Source organism: Leptonychotes weddellii, chromosome 3, assembly GCF_054177405.1.
Source record: "Leptonychotes weddellii isolate Sample4059 chromosome 3, ASM5417740v2, whole genome shotgun sequence".
Lineage (NCBI taxonomy): Eukaryota > Metazoa > Chordata > Mammalia > Carnivora > Phocidae > Leptonychotes > Leptonychotes weddellii.
In genome coordinates, this window is record NC_138371.1 from 144,816,502 (window position 1) to 144,836,747 (window position 20,246).

The 20,246-nt window shown below is 35.1% G+C and overlaps 1 protein-coding gene across 1 annotated transcript in view; it reads left to right on the plus strand.

Annotated features, from left to right (window-relative positions):
* Positions 1–20,246, plus strand: part of PIBF1 (progesterone immunomodulatory binding factor 1) — a 209,400-nt gene that overhangs the window by 93,860 nt on the left and 95,294 nt on the right. The window contains exons 11-12 of the mRNA XM_081815019.1: positions 11,673–11,838; positions 18,284–18,434. Of these exons, the coding sequence (XP_081671145.1) occupies positions 11,673–11,838; positions 18,284–18,434 (317 nt within the window). The remainder of the gene's footprint in view (positions 1–11,672; positions 11,839–18,283; positions 18,435–20,246) is intronic.

Here is a 20,246-nt window from a genome sequence, read left to right on the forward strand (position 1 = left end):
AGTAAATATACATGGAAAGCAAATATAAACCGAAGGCACCAAAATGTTAGGCTCTTTTCCTTTGTGTTGGTCTCTACACAGGCTGACAAGTCATGCCAATTCACGTTTCTCTTCGTAAATGCCTCCAGGGTTCATCTCTGACGTTTGATCACAAGCCTCTCACAGCCACTTCTTTGGGTCTTGGTTACAAAAGCAAGTGAGAGAAGAGGAAGAGGAGGCAGGGCAATAATAAAAGCACCCAACTTTCTACCAGCCTGGAGAGGAGGAGCAACGCTTTCTGGGATGGGGAAGCACAGGGAAAGTATAGGGAGAAGAGTAAGGGCTAAGAAAATATTTAAGAAAAGGCATTTCTTCAAAATAATAGTTGGAGGTTCTTTTTTTTTTTTTTAAGATTTTTTATTTATTTATTCGACAGATAGCACAAGTAGGCAGAGTGGCAGGCAGAGGGAGAGGGTTAGAAGCAGGCTCTCCGCTGAGCAGGGAGCCGGACATGGGGCTCGATCCCAGGACCCCAGGATCATGACCTGAGCTGAAGGCAGCCGCTTAACCAACTGAGCCACCCAGGTGCCCCAATAGTTGGAGGTTCTTAAAATGTTTATTTTTTTATTAAATTAATATTTATTGAGTTTCTTTTATTATATTTATTATTTCATTTTTATTCTGAATAAAATTTATAGCCATAAACATTGTTAAATAGATACCTAGGGATATAGACATTTTCTGGAATTTTATAAGCTTTCTCATTTGATAAATAGCTGTAGAAAATAAAAATTGATTATAACATGATGTGTTAACTGTAAACTGGCATAATATTACATTTTATATCTGCTTGTTTAAAAACCTCAAATAGTGGTTTACAGAAAAACTAGTAAGTAGTTATTTAGTCATTTAAAGATAGGGAAGTATACCTAACAAAGTGATTTAGTTCTTCTCATTATTGTCTTATGTTTTTCTTCTTCATTTCTGTTTTATTTATATGCCCTCATGATAGATTTCATTACATTCTTGTGGGTAGGCTAGTGAATTGCACTTACATTCCTAAAATTGTGTGTACATTTTGCAACTACTTTAACTCATTACAGAGCTTAGATATTTCACACCATCATATCATACTAACTTTGCTTCCTCTTTTGCATTTCTGTATTTAAAATGTTTTTAGATGTTGTCATTTCTTCTTCTACACCTTAGTCATTAACCAAACTATACATTTTTAGAAACTTTAATCTTTTTTGTAGCTCCATACCTGTCCTATAATCATTTTGGTTTATTTTTTCTTCACTCCCTGTAATTTGTTCTCATCTTACGCTGACACCTAATCCTGGAAGTAATCATGTTAATTCACTGGTTTTGTCATACTTCAGAAAAGATTGCCCCTCATCAAATTAATTTATGATACTTTAGTGTTTTTTACCCAGGCTTGAACCTATTTAGTAATTTAAATTGTATAACATCTAAAAATGGTTCATAGGACTCCATTCTTTAATTCAGTAAATATTCATTAAAAGCTTATGATATACCAGATGATATATAAATCCTAAGAATCCAAAGATGCATTAAACAACATTCTAGCGCTCAAGTAACTTCTGTTTTGTTTTGTTTTGTTTTTTAAAGATTTTTATTTATTTGACAGAGAGAGACACAGCGAGAGAGGGAGCACAAGCAGGGGGAGAGGGAGAGGGAGAAGCAGACTCCCCGCTGAGCAGGGAGCCCGATGCGGGGCTCGATCCCAGGACCCTGGGATCATGACCTGAGCCGAAGGCAGACGCTTAACGACTGAGCCACCCAGGCACCCCTGACTTCTGTGTTTTTAATTGTACAAGGCACTGTGTGAGCATTTTACTTATATTAGCCCATCTAATCACTCAGAACTCAACATCCCCAAGTCTGTCCTCAGGAATTTTGATTCAGTAGGTCTAAAATGGAGCCATGACATCTAGAGTTCTTAGAAGTTCCACAAGGGGTTGGGCTAGATAAAATTAAGCTTAGGGGTCATCCTCACCCTTAGAAAAGAAAAAATTATTGCTGATGATCCAGCTCTATTACCAGCCATCTGGGTTTGAAGACCTAGGACTGTGGTTTCTAGATCCCTGTTCAGGAGTTTCCTACAGTCCTCGTGGAATTCTGTAGCCCATTCTCAGAACAGATCTGTGTTAAGATTTATAGCATTTGCCTGCTAATAGGAAGTTGGTCTAAATAAGTATCTTTTACATCCCTTTTTGTCTTGTTCAGTACTTTGTGTGTTAACTGTAGTAAATTGATTTCCTTTCTTTGAACTATATATTATGGAAAAATAAGACAAAACTATGATTAGCCTCCATCCCACTACTGTTCATACTTGACATTACTCCATAAAAACATCCTCTAAAAGTGCTTTTTCTTGTGACTTTTTTTTTTTAAGAGCAGTTTTTAGGTTCACAGCAAAATCAAGAGGAAAATACAGAGCTCTTATGACTATTTTAGATTGTTTTATATATTTTGACCTTTTTTTAGATGCATCCCAACACTCTGCAGTATATATTAAGGGCAGCAGGAAATAGTTTGAGTGCTGTAAAGCACTGATATAATAAATACTCTTGGTTCAGAGGATGATTCAAGCTGAATTTTAAGTGTTGTCACGTTGCCACATAAGGGAAAATAGCTATCCATTCAAACACTATTATAAAATATTTCACTCTAATTTTATCTCATGCATGCTTTGATTTATTTTAAGGCAACATTCTTCTCATTTATTTCACTTAAGTACTTTTATCCTCACATACCTGCAGCCTTTATAAGATGGCCAGATATTACTACATATTATTTATTAATGACATTACATATTTTATTTGATCATGATATGATAGATGCATTGAATTACTCTAAATGGATGCTTGAAATTCTTATAAATCCATGGTGCAGTTGTTAAACATACTCAGCGTTTTTAACCCAGCAAAAAAAGATTTCTCACATTCATTTAAGAATTAGTTGTAAGCCAGAAATGACAGATGTAGTCTTACAGCTGAGAAGTGAACTTGTTGAAGAAATTGAAATGGCAGAAACATTTGGAGAAATACCCCAGTACCTCTTAAATTCCTTTCTCTTGTCCTGTAGTAACCATTGTTGCAACATTGATGGTTGTTTTTATAACTCCTCTATTTGGTTTCTCTTCAATTTAGAAAATTTCACAACTGAAAGGAAAAGATCAGAACTCTGATTCTCTGTAATTTTATATTCATGTTTTTGAACTTAAGTGCTCTCCTAATTTTCATTAAAAATAGTTTTCATTCAATATCAATGTATATATTTTAAAGTATGATGATATCAAGATGATAAAAACTGAGAGAAAACATTTGACAAAACAACAGGTAATAATGCAAAAAAATAAAATGTCGAAAATAACATTTCTATTTTAATATCAATGAAAAGAAACCAATTTCAGATATATACTCTAATATACATTGTTCTGAGGTTTTTTGTTTGGGTTTTTTTTTTGGTCTGCTTCAGGGGCTTGGGGGGTGTTGATTTTTTTTGCTTTTATTTTGTTTTTGCTTTTGTGAAGCACCGATTAGAAATTGTAGATTGGGTAGGGTAGAACACCAGTGCCTATTCTTGGAATCAGAGATCTTTCAAACATTTTCAGGATATTAAAAAACCAGCTAAGACTTACTCTAGTGGACATTGATGATACATACTTTATCCCTTATTTGGCTAATAACACTTTATTGTGAGAAGTAAAATATATTTGAGACAGAATTATTTATATCGAAAGTAATGTTTCATTTTTTAATTTGCCTATTTCAAAGACTTCAAGTTGTCTTTAGGAAAATTATTTTTAAGTGAAGTCATGTAACAAAAACAACTAACTTTTTTCTCCAGCTTCTCTTTCCCAGATATCTTTACCTATAGTAATAACAATTTTTTAGAATTTACACTTTTTCTTTTCTTTTTGTATTAATGTAAATATCCTTACGTGATATTAGATATATCCATAATACATGCCTAGATATGTACGTAAGTAATGAGTCTAGTTTATATTTTTTAAAGAAACACATCAGAATATATGGATCCAAATGAAAATATCCTCCATTAAAGCAGGCACATTTGGGGCTCGTACACTTCTCCCTACCGTCCTGGCAGTGCTCAGTAGGGTTACTTCAGAGCGGTCCTTGGAGCAGCCCTCAATTGTAAAGGCCTTATTCTTTCAAAGATATATTTTGGTTCAAAAATTCAGACTTTATTCAGAGTAAAACCCATTGCATTGTATGGGTGAATAAACTGGGTGCTACTATTTGGTGTGAAAAATGAGGTTAAGAAATTGGGGAGAGGCTAATAACAATAGAGAAATACTTAATGGAAAATTGCAGGGCCAATAATAATACTTATGAAAGGGGTTTAATAATGTAAAAGCTTTTTAAGTTATATCCGCAAAAACAAGGATAGCAAATTCTGTATGAAGGTATGATTTACATATATAATGTGCATAATAAACATTTTATATATAATATCAAAGATTGGTGAGGATGTAGAGAAGCCATATTTCATATACTTCTGGTAATATTTTAAAATTATATTGCTATTTGGGAGGAAAATTGGGCAGAATCTACTAAAATTTAAAATCTTTTGACTCAACAATTCCATTTCATGGTATCTCAGAGAAACATAAACTTGTGCATGGGAGGCATTATTGGGATGGTCTTGGAAGCACTGTGTGTAATAAAAAATTGGAAATAATCTGAATATTCATCAGCTTAGAATTAAATAAATGGATTGAAATTAATTAAATAATTCTGTTTGCATAGTGATCTCCTGTGCAGCAAATGAAAGGAACGAGGTACAGACAGGGAAAGATCCCAAAACATATTCGTAAGTGAAAAAAAGAATTTACAGAGTATTTGTGACATGATGCCATTTTTAAAAAAAAAAGAAAGAGACCAATATATCCTTCTGTGTATAATACATGCACATTGTTTAAAAAAAATTTAGAAATATACAGAAAATTGATAACAGTGTTTATCTCTAAAAGGAGAAATGAGGTTGAGAGTAGTGATGAAGAGACCTTTCATCTTTATTTGTAATATTTGAAATTTTTACCCTGAGAATGGATTTGATAAATTTCTTACAGAATTGAAAATAAATTTGAAAATGTTTACTTGTGCAGAGAAGACAAGAAGGAAAGATATAAAGATATAAACAGCAGTTATTACGAGCTTATGAATGATATTCTTCTATTATTATATAATCAGTACAAACATTAAAGAGACTTTTTTAAAAAAAGACGCATTGTAAATGGTGAAAAGAAAATTCTTATGTGGCTTATAATTACCTCAGCATAAAAATGAATCAAAATTGTTTGTTTTAAAAGATTTATGTATGTATTTGAGAGCGACAGAGTGTGCACGAGTGGGAGGAGAGCACAGGGAGAGAATCTTCAAGCAGACTCCCCACTGAGCACAGAGTCTGACATGTCACAAGCATCGAGCTCAGGACTCATGAGATTATGACCTGAGCCAAAACCAGGAGCCAGACACTTAACCCACTGAGCCATCCAGGTGCCCCTCAAAATTATTTGTTAAATAATAACAGAATTATTTGTTCAAATAAGTATCTGTTTCCCAGTCCTGTAAAATAGTTGCACTCGTCCTGATACCACTGGTGCATTCGTTAAAAATTCAGTCCTCTTTCTTTTAGTTGCAGTTCATGTAATGCATGTATATTAGACTCTAGTAAATCCATTAGTATAGTTTTGGCACATAATTTTAACTACTGGTTTAAGTTACCAAGTTTCAAATAAGTGTGAAGGACTTTTGCCTTCCTATGTTTGATATTGTATCTCTTTAAACAGAAATGTGTGTAGGGGTGCCTGGGTGGCTCGGTCCTTAAGCATCTGCCTTCGGCTGAGGTCATGACCCTCTCTCTCTTTGTCTCTAAATAAATAAATAAAATCTGTCAAATAAATAAATAAATAAAATCTTAAATAAAAGTGTCTATATTATATAAATCTTAAATATGATACATGGCCCACAGGTGTTTTCTTACCAATTAGTTAAGTTCTAAAATACAAGTTTTAGTAAACCCTCATATACTTGTCTTTACTTAAATATCACCTTAACAGAAATGCCTTCCCTGCCCAAGGCCTTTTTTTTTTTTTTAAAGATTTTATTTACTTATTTGTCAGAGGAAGAGAGAGCACAAGCAGGGGGAGCGGCAGGCAGAGGGAGAAGCAGGCTTCCCGCTGAGCAGGGAGCCGGATGCAGGACTCGATCCCAGGATACTGGGATCACGACCTGAGCCAAAGGCAGACACTTAACTGACTGCTGCCCAACGTCTTTAAAATAGCACCACGACTATCTCTATCATTCTCTGTTCCCGTACTCTGCATATTTTTATTAGAATTTATTAGCGTTATCACCTTACATTTGTTTATCTCCCACCATTAGAATGTGAGTTCCTTGAAGAGTAGTGATGCAGTTTGTGTTTCACTGGTATCTAATAAGTAATACCTAACACAGGTGTCCAATAAGTATTTTTAAATGAATTAGATGTTGATGAATGAAATATTTTGGTTAATGGGAAGTTAGCCCTATAGAAGATAGCAATTTTAAAAGAAGAAATTAAAAATACACTTTTGAAGAAAGTATTGTGTCTTCTTGTGCCTCACTCTGAGTATGCTTTAAATATGTAGTTGGTAGAATACTAGTTAACGTACTGTTAGATATAGATTTATAGCTATAAATATACAGATAAATATATAGTGTTGAGAACCAGAAAAAAAAAGCTTTAGACATAATTAAAAACTCAGTGGTTTTGTTTCTTTAACCTGAGACAGCTAGGTTTTTCTCAGCCACAGAAGCAGAAAATCCAAATGAACAGATTTTTTTCTCAATTCTTAGTTGGAGTAAGTGAATCTTAGGGTTTGGTTAATTATTCAGTAATTTATCCAGAGACATTTTGAACATGTGATACAAGTTTAGAAATACATGTGGTATAAGTCTAGAAACACAACCAAAATTCTCTGTAAAAAGAATGAAAAATGAGCCTTATCCCATAGGAATTAGAAATAGCAGGCACACAGATTAGTTGAGGTGTGGATTAGTTATTAGCTTCACCAAAATGAATAATTTGAAAAGGAACATCAACTCAGTGAGGCCTTATTAAAAGAATAAGGGGGGCACCTGGGTGGCTCAGTCGTTGGGCGTCTGCCTTCGGCTCAGGTCGTGACCCCAGGGTCCTAGGATCGAGCCCCGCATTGTGCTCCTTGCTCAGCGGGAAGCCTGCTTCTCCCTCTCCCACTCCCCCTGCTTGTGTTCCCTCTCTCTCTATGTCTCTCTCTGTCAAATAAGTAAATAAAATCTTTAAAAAGAATAAGGAAGAAGGAGCCCCTGGGCGGCACATTCGGTTGAGCGACCAACTCTTGGTTTCGGCTCAGGTGGTGATCTCGGGGTCATGGGATTGGCGGCACCCCCCCCACCACCACCAGCGTTGGGCTCCAAGCTCAGTGACGAGTCTGCTGGGGTCTCTCTCATGAGTAGATAAAATCTTTCAAAAAAAAAAAGAATAAGGAGGAAGAGGAGTTGCAGACCGCAAAGTAAAATGAGATTGGTAGCCCACCTTTGTAAGACTGATTCTCAGTTGATTAGAGATGTCAGCCCTCGTCAACTCCCAATTTCCCACAGCAAAATCCACCAAAGGCTTCCTATCTGGAGACTCAGGTGCATCTCTGTTTCAAAGCACTCCTTTTACATGTGGCAAGTTTATCAGCAGCCTCTGCCCCATTGATTTTGAAATTTAGAATTAGATAATCCTCCTCACACAAAGGATGTAGTGGTCCAACTGTGACTATTTTGTATTTTTCTGAGTCCCACAGTGTTTTCACTGTTGACCCAGAAACCTTTCAATCCTTTCTCTCAGTTAATCTACCTAATGCCTGACTACTAAAGATCCCCTGACCCCTTGCCAGTCACTGGAAATCCTGTTACTCTGCTTAGCTTCTTTGCCGTTCTTCCTTGTGCAGGTTTTACTTCCTATGCTCTGTCTACACATAGCTGTCCTCTGGCACCCCGACAAATGCCTTGCCTCCACTGCTGCACTGCCTTCCTTCCAGATTGGACCAGCTCTTACAGTTCTTAATGGAAGGACCACTTCCTGGTCCTGGTGATTACAGGAACTTCACTCCTGAATATAATCTGCTTGGGTATCTAAATATCCAGTTTTAATATTGGGATAGCCATGAACATTTTGTGGACAAAATTCAAAGATCAGTTGTTGTTTCTTGTTGGAATAAAAAAAAAAAACTGAGATTAAATAAACAGTTAAAAATTATATAGGTCCTTCACCTTTTTACCCAATGATAACCTTGTTGATAGAGTTGGGAATAAACCATATACATTTCTTGGCTTAATAATCAGAGTGTAATGAGCAAGACTTTCACCATAGTGTATATATAAAGACTGCTCATGTAAGTATTGTTATAAAAACCTGTTGTTATTGAGGCGGAGTCGGTTAGCATTGGACTCTTGGTTTCCGTTCAGGTTGTGATTCCAGGATCATGAGATCAAGCCTGGCTTCCAGTTCCACGCTCACTCAGCACAGGGTCTGTTTGAAATTCACTCTCCCTCTCCCTCTGCCCCTCCACTCATGCTCTGTCTTTGACTCTCTAAAATAAATAAATAAATCTTATTTATAAAAAAACCAAAAATCTGTTGTTATTTAGTGTTTTATGCAGTGCTTTTGTTCAGATGAGTTCTTCCATTTCTGAGATTGAATGCCATGTTGATCTTTCTCCTGCAGTTATTTCTTAGCATTGCAGAACATACTATGCTACTTGGAGTTACTTCGCCATAGCCTGAGAGCATTTCTTATGGTCAGCACGTCTGTGAAATAGGTGGTTTTCACAGATTTCTAGGAGATAACTATCATTACTTAACTTTTCAATATAGGGAAGAGTAATAGTGCTAAAAGTAACTTTCAAGTGCTGTGTAATGAATAAGAACAAGTGGAGCTAAAAGCTGAGCCTGTAATTTCCTATTTGGAGTTGGCATTGATTACCCAACAATGTCTTGAATCCATAAGAAGGCAAACTTCACAGTTTAACCTTTTCAAAGCAATTTTAAAGATCAATATTACCTTCTAAATAACTTATCTAGAATTTATTTTGCTAATGCAGTCTAGTGTGTTCCTTAAGTGTAGCATACAAAATAGATATTGATTTCACACATGTTTTATACATTTATATTTATAAAACAACCTACCCCAGGGAAACTTTCATGTCAGTAAAATGCTGAATTAATAAATGTTTGAGTAAAATAATTTTTTTTTGCCACTTCACACCCATGAGAATGGCTATAATAAAAGAAAAACAGACAATAGCAAGTGTTGATAAGGATGTGGAGAAATCAGCACCCTTATAACTGCTGGTGGGAATGTAAAATAGTCCAGCCACATTGGAAAGCAGTTTGGTGGTTCCTCAGAAGTTAAAAAATAGAGTGACCATTTGACCTAGCAATTCTTTTCCTGGGTATATAACTAAAAGAAACAAAAACATGTTTACACGAAAACTTCTACACAAATGTTCATAGTAACATTATTTGTAATAGCCAAAAAGGTAGAAACGACCCATATGTCCAAGAGCTGATGAATGGATAAACAAATTATGGTATATCCATGCAATGGAATATTATTCAGCCATAAAAAGGAATGGAGTACTAATTCATGGTACAACATGGATGAACCTTGAAAACATCAAAAAGCCACATATTATATGATTCCATTTATATGAAATGTCCAGAGTAAGCAAATCCATACAGTAAGAAAGTAGAGTAGTGGTTGCCAGGGCCTGGGGGGAGAGGGAGATGGAGAGGGATTGATTGCTAAATGAACACGAGTTTCTTACTTGGGGTGATAGAAACATTTTGTAATTAGATAATGGTGATGCACAACTTTGTGAATATACCAAAAACTATAAAAAGTGAATTATATATTTTTAAGGGTTAATTTTACAGTGTATATATTGTGTCTCAATAAAAAAATATTGTCAATGTTTGCTTATCTGTATAAAAATATTTTTAAAATAAAATTGTGGGAAGTTTTATATATATATACACATATATGTGTATATATATATATGTATATATATATGTATAAGTTATACATATATATAATTACTGGCAGGACTTTCCAAAAAGTTAAACACACAAGCTGGCATTTACCTGAAAGCCTTGCTATATCTTAAATCATGTGTACCAATATACATTGAACTTCTACCAATCTGAATGTGAAATGTTTTTATCAAAGACAAAATATCAAGAGTGAAGTAGCCAAGAGCAAATACCTAATGCATATCTTCTCTGATTGTACTTTGAATGTTATTGTTACTGTCACATAGCGAAATGACCTTTAAAAAGCTTATCTGACCTCAGAAATGTCAGTTAAGAATATCACATAGTCATGGAAAGATCATTGCTGTAGAGTCTGGATTTGACACCCAACCTGAAATTTACTAGCAGCTTCTTCCTGTTAGGGAAATTCTCTGACATCTCTGAGCCTTTGGTTCTTCATCTGAAAAATCCCTAATAGAGTTGTTGTAAGGTTACATGAGATACCCTGAATAAAATTGACTGTGCTCTCTGCTTCCCTGCTGTACACATACTTTTGTTTCTTCTCTCTACAGCACTTCCCACCCCAAACCTCCTCATACACTCCCCACCACACACACGCATCCATACAAACCAAATTATGTCTCTCCTTCCTCTATGTTCCCATTGAACCTAGAGACTACCCTATTGAAGCACTTGCGGATACTCTATTGAATTTTCATGTTTATTTGCCTATCTTCCCCAGAAAACTAACTTGTTTAAGAGGAGGGAAACCATTTTGTCTGCCATTGTATATACATTTACCTAGCACAGTGACTAGCTGAATAAATATTTGAATAAATGAATTTTAATAACATAATCTAGCATTATATTGGGTTCATAATGGGCCCCTAAAACAATATAATGTTTCTGTGTTTTCCTCTCTAGAACATAATCATCCTGAAGCATTTTCAAATTTATAATAGATGGTGATTTATATATGGAAAGGGTTTTATTACTATTTAGACCTATGGAATGAAGAAAACATTCCTTATCTGTGTTGTAATATACTACTTGTTATATATTTATCTCGGTAATCTGTGCATTATGTTTTCTTGTAATATCCAAATATATATATATTTACTAACTTAAAAATTTATCTTACAAAAATCCTAAGAATTTGCAGTCCATTGTGCATATTTCCTGCAATCCTCCATCTGACATTACTTAGAAACAGCAAGCTTGGAATCAATTTAGCTATAGATTTAAGAAGGCCTTTGAAATGTATAGAAATTAAATCATTTTAAGCAATATAACTGAAACTTGCTCTTACTATTTTTTATTTTAAATGTCTTACAAAATAATAGGGAATAATTATTTGGGGATGGAAGGAATAAAAATAAGGGAGCAATAGAAGTAGTTTAGTTAGTATGTTTTGTTCTCCAGACTTAGCATATTTCCATACATATGCCTTTCTAAATTATTTACAAAAGCTTTGCTGTATAAATATAAGTTATTAACTACATAATAATATGGGGGTGTAGAAAAGATAGAAGTAATGTTTATGTTTATATAAATCATTGAGATTTCTGTAGAGTCTCATAACCATTCTGCTTCTTTCAGGTACAGAGAACTGCAACTTAGTACAGAAAGCAAAGTAACAGAATATCTCCATCAAAGTAAATTAAAATCTTTTGAAAGTGAACGTGTTCAACTTATCCAAGAGGAAACTGCAAGAAATCTCACACAGTGTCAGTTGGAATGTGAAAAATATCAGAAAAAATTAGAGGTACATATACGGACTTTTCTTTTAAAATTAGCAGAACAGGGGCACCTGGGTGGCTCCGTAGGCTAAGCGTCCAACTCTTGGTTTCAGCTCAGGTCCTGATCTCAGGTTGGTGAGATTGAGCTTCATGTTGGACTCCATGCTCAGCATGTAGTCTGCTTGAGATTCTTTTCCCCACCCTCTCCATCTTTTGGAGATGCCCCTTTGCTCCCCACCCCTGCTCACACACTCTCCCCCCTCCTCCCTTTCTCTCTCTCATAAAAAAATAAAATCTTAAAAAAAAAAAAAAAAAGGTAACATAACATGGGGCTCCTGGCTGGCTCAGTCAGTAGAACATGCAACTCTTGATCTCGGGGTCAGGAGTTAGAGCCTCACTTTGGGCATAGAGTTTAATTTTTAAAAATAATTTAAAAATGTAATAAAATTAGCTTAACATGTAAGCTTAATAAGTACAAGGTCAAGATCATATTGAGCTTTATTTTACCTGTAAGACCTAGCACTGCCCTGCATGTGTACATGTGCACACACACACACACAAAATATGTATATTTCAGAAAGATGTGTAACAAAAAGGACTAGAATTGTTAGGAAAAAGAAAGAAAAAAAAAGATCTCATTCACATAGCAACTAAAAATATATAATTACTTGGAATAGTGCAGAGCCTATATCAAGAAAAGCATACAACTTCACTAATATATGAGAAATACCATCTTTCTGGAAGGTAATATGCAATATTAAATATTTTTCTATTTTCATCAAGTGATATATTTTTAATCAAATGCTAGCATGCTCTTTTTTAACTGAACAAAGTAATTTGTAGTATAAGTAGAAGAGAAAGGATTATCAATTTTTCAGATTTACTTATTTATTAGAGAGAAACAGCATGTGTGCAAATGGTGGGAGGGGCAAAGGGGGAGAATCTTCAAGCAGACTCCCCACTGAGCGTGGGGCTCAATCTTTCAACACTGAGATCATGACCTGAGCCAAAACCAAGAGGTGGACGCTCAACCAACTGAGCCACCCAGGTGCCCCAAGAATAATCAATTTTTGAAGAAGATTGTTAAAAAGAAATAAGAAATATGTATCACATTTTAAAATTCATTCTGAGGCAAGAACAATTAAAATCCACCCAGAAAACATCCATAAGTGGTATCAAGTACAAACTCAAGACCCATAATCACATAAATTTAAGAATGTATTCATTGGGGGCGCCTGGGTGGCTCAGTTGGTTAAGCGACTGCCTTCGGCTCAGGTCATGATCCTGGAGTCCCAGGATGGAGTCCCGCATCAGGCTCCCTGCTCAGCAGGGAGTCTGCTTCTCCCTCTGACCCTCCCCCTTCTCGTGCCGCTCTCTTTCATTCTCTCTCTCTCAAATAAATAAATAAAATGTTAAAAAGAAAGAATATTCATTGTAAAGGTTATATTACAAATCGGGGGAAAAGTGGATTGGACAACAAATAATGCTGTGATCATCATTTGAGTATTTAGAGAAAATAGTTACTTATATGCTTCACACTGCATATCAAAGTAGAACTCAGATGGATCCTAGCTAAATGTAAATAGAGAACTGTAAAACTATTAAAAGTAAATACAGGGGCACCTGGATGACTCAGTTGGTTAAGCGACTGCCTTCGACTCAGGTCATGATCCCAGGGTCCTGGATTGAGTCCAGTCGGGCTCCCTGCTCAGTGGGGAGCCTGCTTCTCCCTCTCCCTCTGCCTGCCGCTCTGCCTACTTGTGCTGTCAAATAAATAAAAATTTTAAAAATCTTAAAAGAAAAGTAAATACAGATGAAATTTTATATTATGTCAGTTTGCGGATTAATTCTGTTGATCTGTTGATTAAAAACGGGAAGAAATCATATAGGAAAAATAAAATCTTTAATGCTTCTGTGTTTAAAAAAAAGTCTGAATAATATTAAAGGGCAAAATGAAGACTGAAGAATAATATTCATGTTATATAAGAGAAAAGGCTTGTCTCCTTACTTTTAAAAGATCTCTTATCAAAAGGACATACCTTCCTCTTCTAGAGAATAGGTGGGAAGAAGGAATGAACTGTTTCCAACAAAAGACATGCAAATTGCCGAGAAATAGACAAAAACATGTATTCTCCCTAAGCATTACAGAAATGTAAATTTAAACTCTTTTCTACTTTTACATGGGTCTGTTGTTTTCAAACTGCTGGCAAGAGTACCCTTAAAAGGGAAACCTTAAGCAGTTAGAAAACAGAACATCTCTTCTGGAGGACAATATGGTGACCTATGTTAAAGTCCTTAAAAAATCGATCCAGTAGGGGCACCTGGGTGGCTCAGTCCATTAAGCAGCTGCCTTCAGCTCAGGTCATGATCCTGGAGTCCCAGGATCGAGCCCCACATTGAGCCCCACATCAGGCTCCCCACTCAGCGGGGAGTCTGCTTCTCCCTCTGCCCTTCACCCTGCTCGTGCACACCCTCTCCACTCTCTCTGTCTCAAATAAATAAATAAAATCTTTAAAAAAAAAAATTGATACAGTAATTTTAAAGGAATTTTACCTGAGGAAATAATAAGAGATGCTTATAAAGGTTTATATTAATGGAATATATCATGGCATTATTTATTACACTAAAAATTGGAATTTATTTATTTAAATAGTTGATAATTAAACAATTTTCAGTTAGTATATTATAAACTAACTTTTTTGCTATATTCATATATTCTATGGTTACATGTAGTCATGTTCCTGAATATTTCAGATTTGTGGGAAGTGCTCATTTAAAAAATTGAAAGATGTAATAATGTCATTAGCATGATTAATTAGCTAATGATGTAAGTTTTCGTTACAGTAATCTCTCAGAGATTACATTTCTGAAAAGTACTCTAATAGGTAAAACTAAGATTAACAAGATAAAGGTTCTCACAGAAAATAAAGCCTTAGGAAAAAAAATAAAGATGATATTAAATACATATGTATTTAAAGAAACAGAAGTAAAAATTGTGGATAGTGTATACTTCTAAAGCAAACCAGTATTCAGCGTTTAAAACTTTTTCAAATACCTTCTTCAGGAACCTACTGTAGCCATAATCTGCAACAGCAGATTCTCCCAAACATTTTCGATTAGACTGTATTTGATCGGCTCTAATTTGAAATTCATCTTTTGCAAGTCATATTTTCCATGGTTCAAATTTCATAATTCCTAGCAAAATGCCTTTCGTTTTTTGTTTGTTTGTTTTTTCCCAAATTGGATGTCTGTGCTTGAGGGTGTGTCTCAGGACAGGTAGAAGAGGGATGGGAGGTATAGATAGGAAGACAGGGAAGCACTTCCTTCTCTGTACTTCTGACACACACATTTCACTAAATAATACTTTACGACACATGGTACTGATGTTTTCTGAACCATTCTGTTTTACTATTTTAGATGGTTGCAGTCCATATTGATTTCATGACCTCTTAGGTTACAACTTGCAGTATGAAAACCACTCTCCCATAGACCTACCCACTTGGTCAGTGAATGAGTTGACTAGCAATTATTGTGGGTTTTTTTGTGTGTAAAGGTTATGGAGAAACACCTTTGTAAAACATACTATGATTCTGAAAACCGATTGATAAAACTGAGGCTTTAGGGGAATTTCTTTACATTTTTTCCTCCATTAAACTGGGAGCCTTGAGGGGACAGGGACTGTTCATTTATCATTGTGTCGCCAATACCTAACACAGTGCTTTGCTGATGGTGGATGCTCAGTAAATAATGAATGAGTGTGGGACGCCTGGGTGGCTCAGTCGGTTAAGTGTCTGCCTTTGGCTCAGGTCATGATCCCGGGGTCCTGGGATCGTGTCCCGCATCGGGCTCCCTACTCCGCGGGGAGCCTGCTTCTCCCTCTGCCTCTGCCTCTCTCTCTCTGTCTCTCATGAATGGATAAATAAAATCTTAAAGAATGAATGAATGGTTTGATGAATGTTACTGCCGTACTATTGTTCGAATCCATTTTTCTGTAATACTGGAAAGTATTTCTAAAACAGTTCTTTTTTATAATGAATTTAGAGAGAAATAAATTTGTGAAGGCTAAAGTTTGTTGTATTTATATACTTTTCTGTGTCTTTTACCCAATATTCTCATTGATTTACAGCTTGGAGACAGTTTATTGTACTTTATCAATTGGCAAAGGCTCCCAGAACACTGGCTTTATATTTTTATCTCTTTTTAAAGCAATTATTGACCTATAGTTTTGTATTATCATTCTATTATTTAAAGGAAGGAAATATCCACTGTGAAAGCTTAGTATCTAATGGATTTCTAAAAGCAGCTGCTGATCTATTTTATGCATTCATGTTCGAACTCAAATGTTCATGTATTGGTTTTTCCTAAAGAATCTTTCATATGATAACCTTCCATAGGTCCAATAATCAAGATCTTCTTTGGCTTTTCAGAAACAGTAATAAATGTATTTATAGCAACCACTCAGACAAATCCACAGTAAAAGGGAATTCTCCACCATAGAATACAGAGGTGTTAGGTGTTTCTGGCGATCTCTCCTCTGTGTTATGAAGAGAGAATTTTAAATTGTATCTCTCAATTTAATACTACTTTTAAAATCTCTAATTAAAATAATACTTTATAAATACCCCATCTTCAACATTTTGATTGTTTATCTCTTTAGATATCCACTTCTGCAGTTTTTCATTGTGTGGTGTTTTTACTGAGGGAGGTGGGGTACAGATGAAAAGTATCAGCTGTGCTGTGAGAATAATCATTTAGCAGTGTCCTTACTGATCCTCTCTTTTGACTGTGGAATTATTGTCATCAGCCACCAAAGTCTTAATGAATTACATCTCAATATAATAAATTATACGAAAGCTCTAGATTATTTCACTGACTAGCAATTTAGTTATAATGAATTAATAAGTCTCTAGAGAACATATTCCCAGCTGGCAAGAATAAAGAAGAAATAATACTAAAAGATGAATTTTCTTTTTCTGATCCAATCAGGGATACTAAAATCATCCCATCATCATCATCTTTATAATAATTATTATCATAATCATCATTATTCCCATGTTACTATTTCTTTATCCTCCAAAGGAGTAAATGTGGAAGGTGGGGGATAATGTTCAATTTACTTTGGGGAGAAGTTTTGATGGAAATCATTAAAGGAAAATAAGATAGAATAGGTTAAGGAAACTGTAATTTCTGTTTGTAAAACCTGGAAATAGATCTGCATCTTTTCCTTTTTCCACATCATAGAAAGCATACAATCACATACATTTGTTAAGGGAACTTTATGTCATGAGAGAAAATAAGTTGTGTTAAAAATTGTTTCATTATAGAGAATTCTGAGCAATTAAGCAGGTGGATCTCTATGTCTGCGAGCCATTTAATACAACATTCTCGTAATTCTTACAGTAGTAATAGTATTTTTCAGACTTACATACAGACTTGTATTCTAGGCACTGTGCTAATAAGCCCTGCGAATATATCATCTTATGTAATCCTTCCAACAATGTTTTGAGGTAGGCCTAGAAAGAATAATGGCCTAAGATCCACAACTAGTAAGTGTCAAAGCCAGCATTGAAATACAAAGCTTTCTGGCTACAAACCCATATTCTTAACCATAATATTCTGTTGCTTCTAAGGACTACATTGCTTATGCTGTATTGGGAAGCAAGTGTAATACCACTGCATAATTTAGTCTGTTCTAGTTAGTAAACTTTCTAGATAATTGGAGTGTAATTTAAGCATTAAAACATTTCCTGTGCCACTAGAAATATCTCCTATTTTTTTAGTGAATACATTATCATCGTAGTGATTCCTTCAACGTATCACCATTGAAGAATGTAGGATTTTTTGTTCTTATACAAAATAACTCCCAATTTCCGTATCTCTTTTTTTATAATTTTTAAAATCCTTCCTTTCTATACAAAGGCATTTTTTGTTACTGCCCCAAGTGGCACTTCATATTTATCATTTTAATTTGTTGCCTTGAAATTATAATTGTTCAAGAAACCAGAAATCTCATTAAAACCATGGTAAGCATAGATGAAATAAGCTCTGATGGAAAACTGAAGGATGAGTATATCATTTTTACACACAGCTTTGTAAGCCTGCAAGCCTTTCTCCAGTGGCTAAAATGGCCAAATAAATGACCTTCTGGTAAGTATGGCACTCTTGCATTTTCTTAGTTCTAACAAGTAAATGCTAATCTTACTCCTATAACTATTTCAAAGTTTTAAATTTGTTTTTTATTCACTTCATACAATAACGTGCTTCATAATTTTCAGTTACAGATGAATGAATTATTTGCCTTAGAAATAAATGTATCTTATGTCCTCAGTCATCTCAATTGAGCTACTTTCTCCTCATATTAAAATCATTAGAAAAGGGAAAAAATGTGAAAGTATTTTTGTGTCACATATTTGTCTTAACTGTTAACCTTGTTTAATTCTGCCTTTGCAATTTTTTTTCTTCCACTGTTAGGTTTTAACTAAAGAATTTTACAGTCTCCAAGCTTCTTCTGAAAAACGCATTACTGAACTTCAATCACGGAACTCTGAGCATCAGGCAAGGCTAGACATTTATGAGAGATTGGAAAAAGAGCTCGATGAAATAATAATGCAAACTGCAGAAAGTAAGTCTCCCACTACCTCACACACACAACTCTTTTTTCTGGCAGCACAAGGAACCTGGTATTGTTTCTAAAACCGCTTTGGTATATTTCTTTAAAATCCAGTTGGTGACTTTCAAAAAATATATATCTTACATCTTAAAAATTAGTTAATCTTAATTTCAATAGTTGGCACTTAAAAAATCAGTTAACTATGACAGATTTTATCTTTTCATTTATACAGTTCCTCATCGAACAATTAAATGTTTACGTGTGCCAGGAACCTGGGGCTTTGGAGTTCACGTGATAATTCTACCTGATGAGAGCTTCTAACCTAGACCACTGGAAGAAGCAAACATATTGGGGCGCCTGGGTGGCTCAGTCGTTAAGAGTCTGCCTTCAGCTCAGGTCATGATCTCAGGGTGCTGGGATCGAGCCCCGCATCGGGCTCCCTGCTCGGCGGGAAGCCTGCTTCTCCCTCTCCCACTCCCCCTGCTTGTGTTCCCTCTCTCGCTGTCTCTCTCTGTCAGATAAATAAAAAATCTTAAAAAAAAAAAAAAAAAAGAGAGACAAATATATTGAAGATAAAGTAGTGAGATATGTGCTATTAGCAAGAAATAGGCATTTCTCAGTGGAAATACAGAAGAGGTTCTAAGTTAATTCCACCTTGGTGGTGAGGAATACAGTACCTAAAAGGGAAGGTGACGCTTTGAATGAGTCGTAGAAAACAAAAATTCCTTGAATATACCTGGTTATAATCCTGGACCTTCAATTTCTACTTCTTCTGTTTCCTCTTATTACACAATCTTCCTGTGTTATCCTTGGTGTTAAAGGAATATTTTAAATTAAACTTTCACCATTGACTGAGATGTTTGCTACAGCACATTATTTTTGTTCGAAAGTCAGAAATATCAGGGACTTTCTTATCAAGTGGGTTTAAACTTCAGTTGAAGTTGAAATTGAATTCGAATCTGTTTTGTGCACATTTTCTTGTAAAGGATATGTTATATTTGTAGGTCTATTTAAGGAAAACTTTTGTTTCATTCCTATCAGTATCTTTCTTCCACTTCTAGAGTCAATATCATAACTGCAAGTTTCCAAATTTGTCTTCAGTGTCTTCCCTGGAGTCAGAGGAATCTCTATAAAATACAGATTTGATTGTATCATACCCCTGCGTTAATGCCTCTGTCATCTTAAGATAGCATGAAGTCAGATTCCTTAGCACAACTTCTTGCATTAGACCTTCCTTTATTTTTCATGCCTTGCCATTCCCTATCATATCATCTTATTTTTTTTATTATTATGTTATGTTAATCACCATACAGTACATCATTAGTTTTTGATGTAGTGTTCCATGATTCATTGTTTGCGTATAACACCCAGTGCTCCATTCAATACGTGCTCTCTTTAATACCCATCACCAGGCTAACCCATCCTCCCACCCCCCTCCCCTCTAGAACCCTCAGTTTGTTTCTCAGAGTCCATAGTCTCTCATGTTCATCTCCCCCTCCGATTTCCCCCCTTCATTTTTCCCTTCCTGCTATCTTCTTATTTTGAAAGTTCCATACTCCTTCTTATCTTCAGAATTTTGCATATGTCCCTCTGTCTAAAGAAATCAGGAGTAGAACAGAACTTCCTCAATCTGATAAAGGATATCTACAAAGAACCTACAGCTAGTATCATTCCTAATGATGAAATAGTAAATGCTTTCTCTTTAAGGGAGAGTGAGTACAAGGCAAGGATTTCTATTTTTATAACATATGAAACATTGTAATGCAGTTTAAAATACTTTTTATATTCCATTTATATGGAAATGCAGGGGCCTAGTAAAAGGCC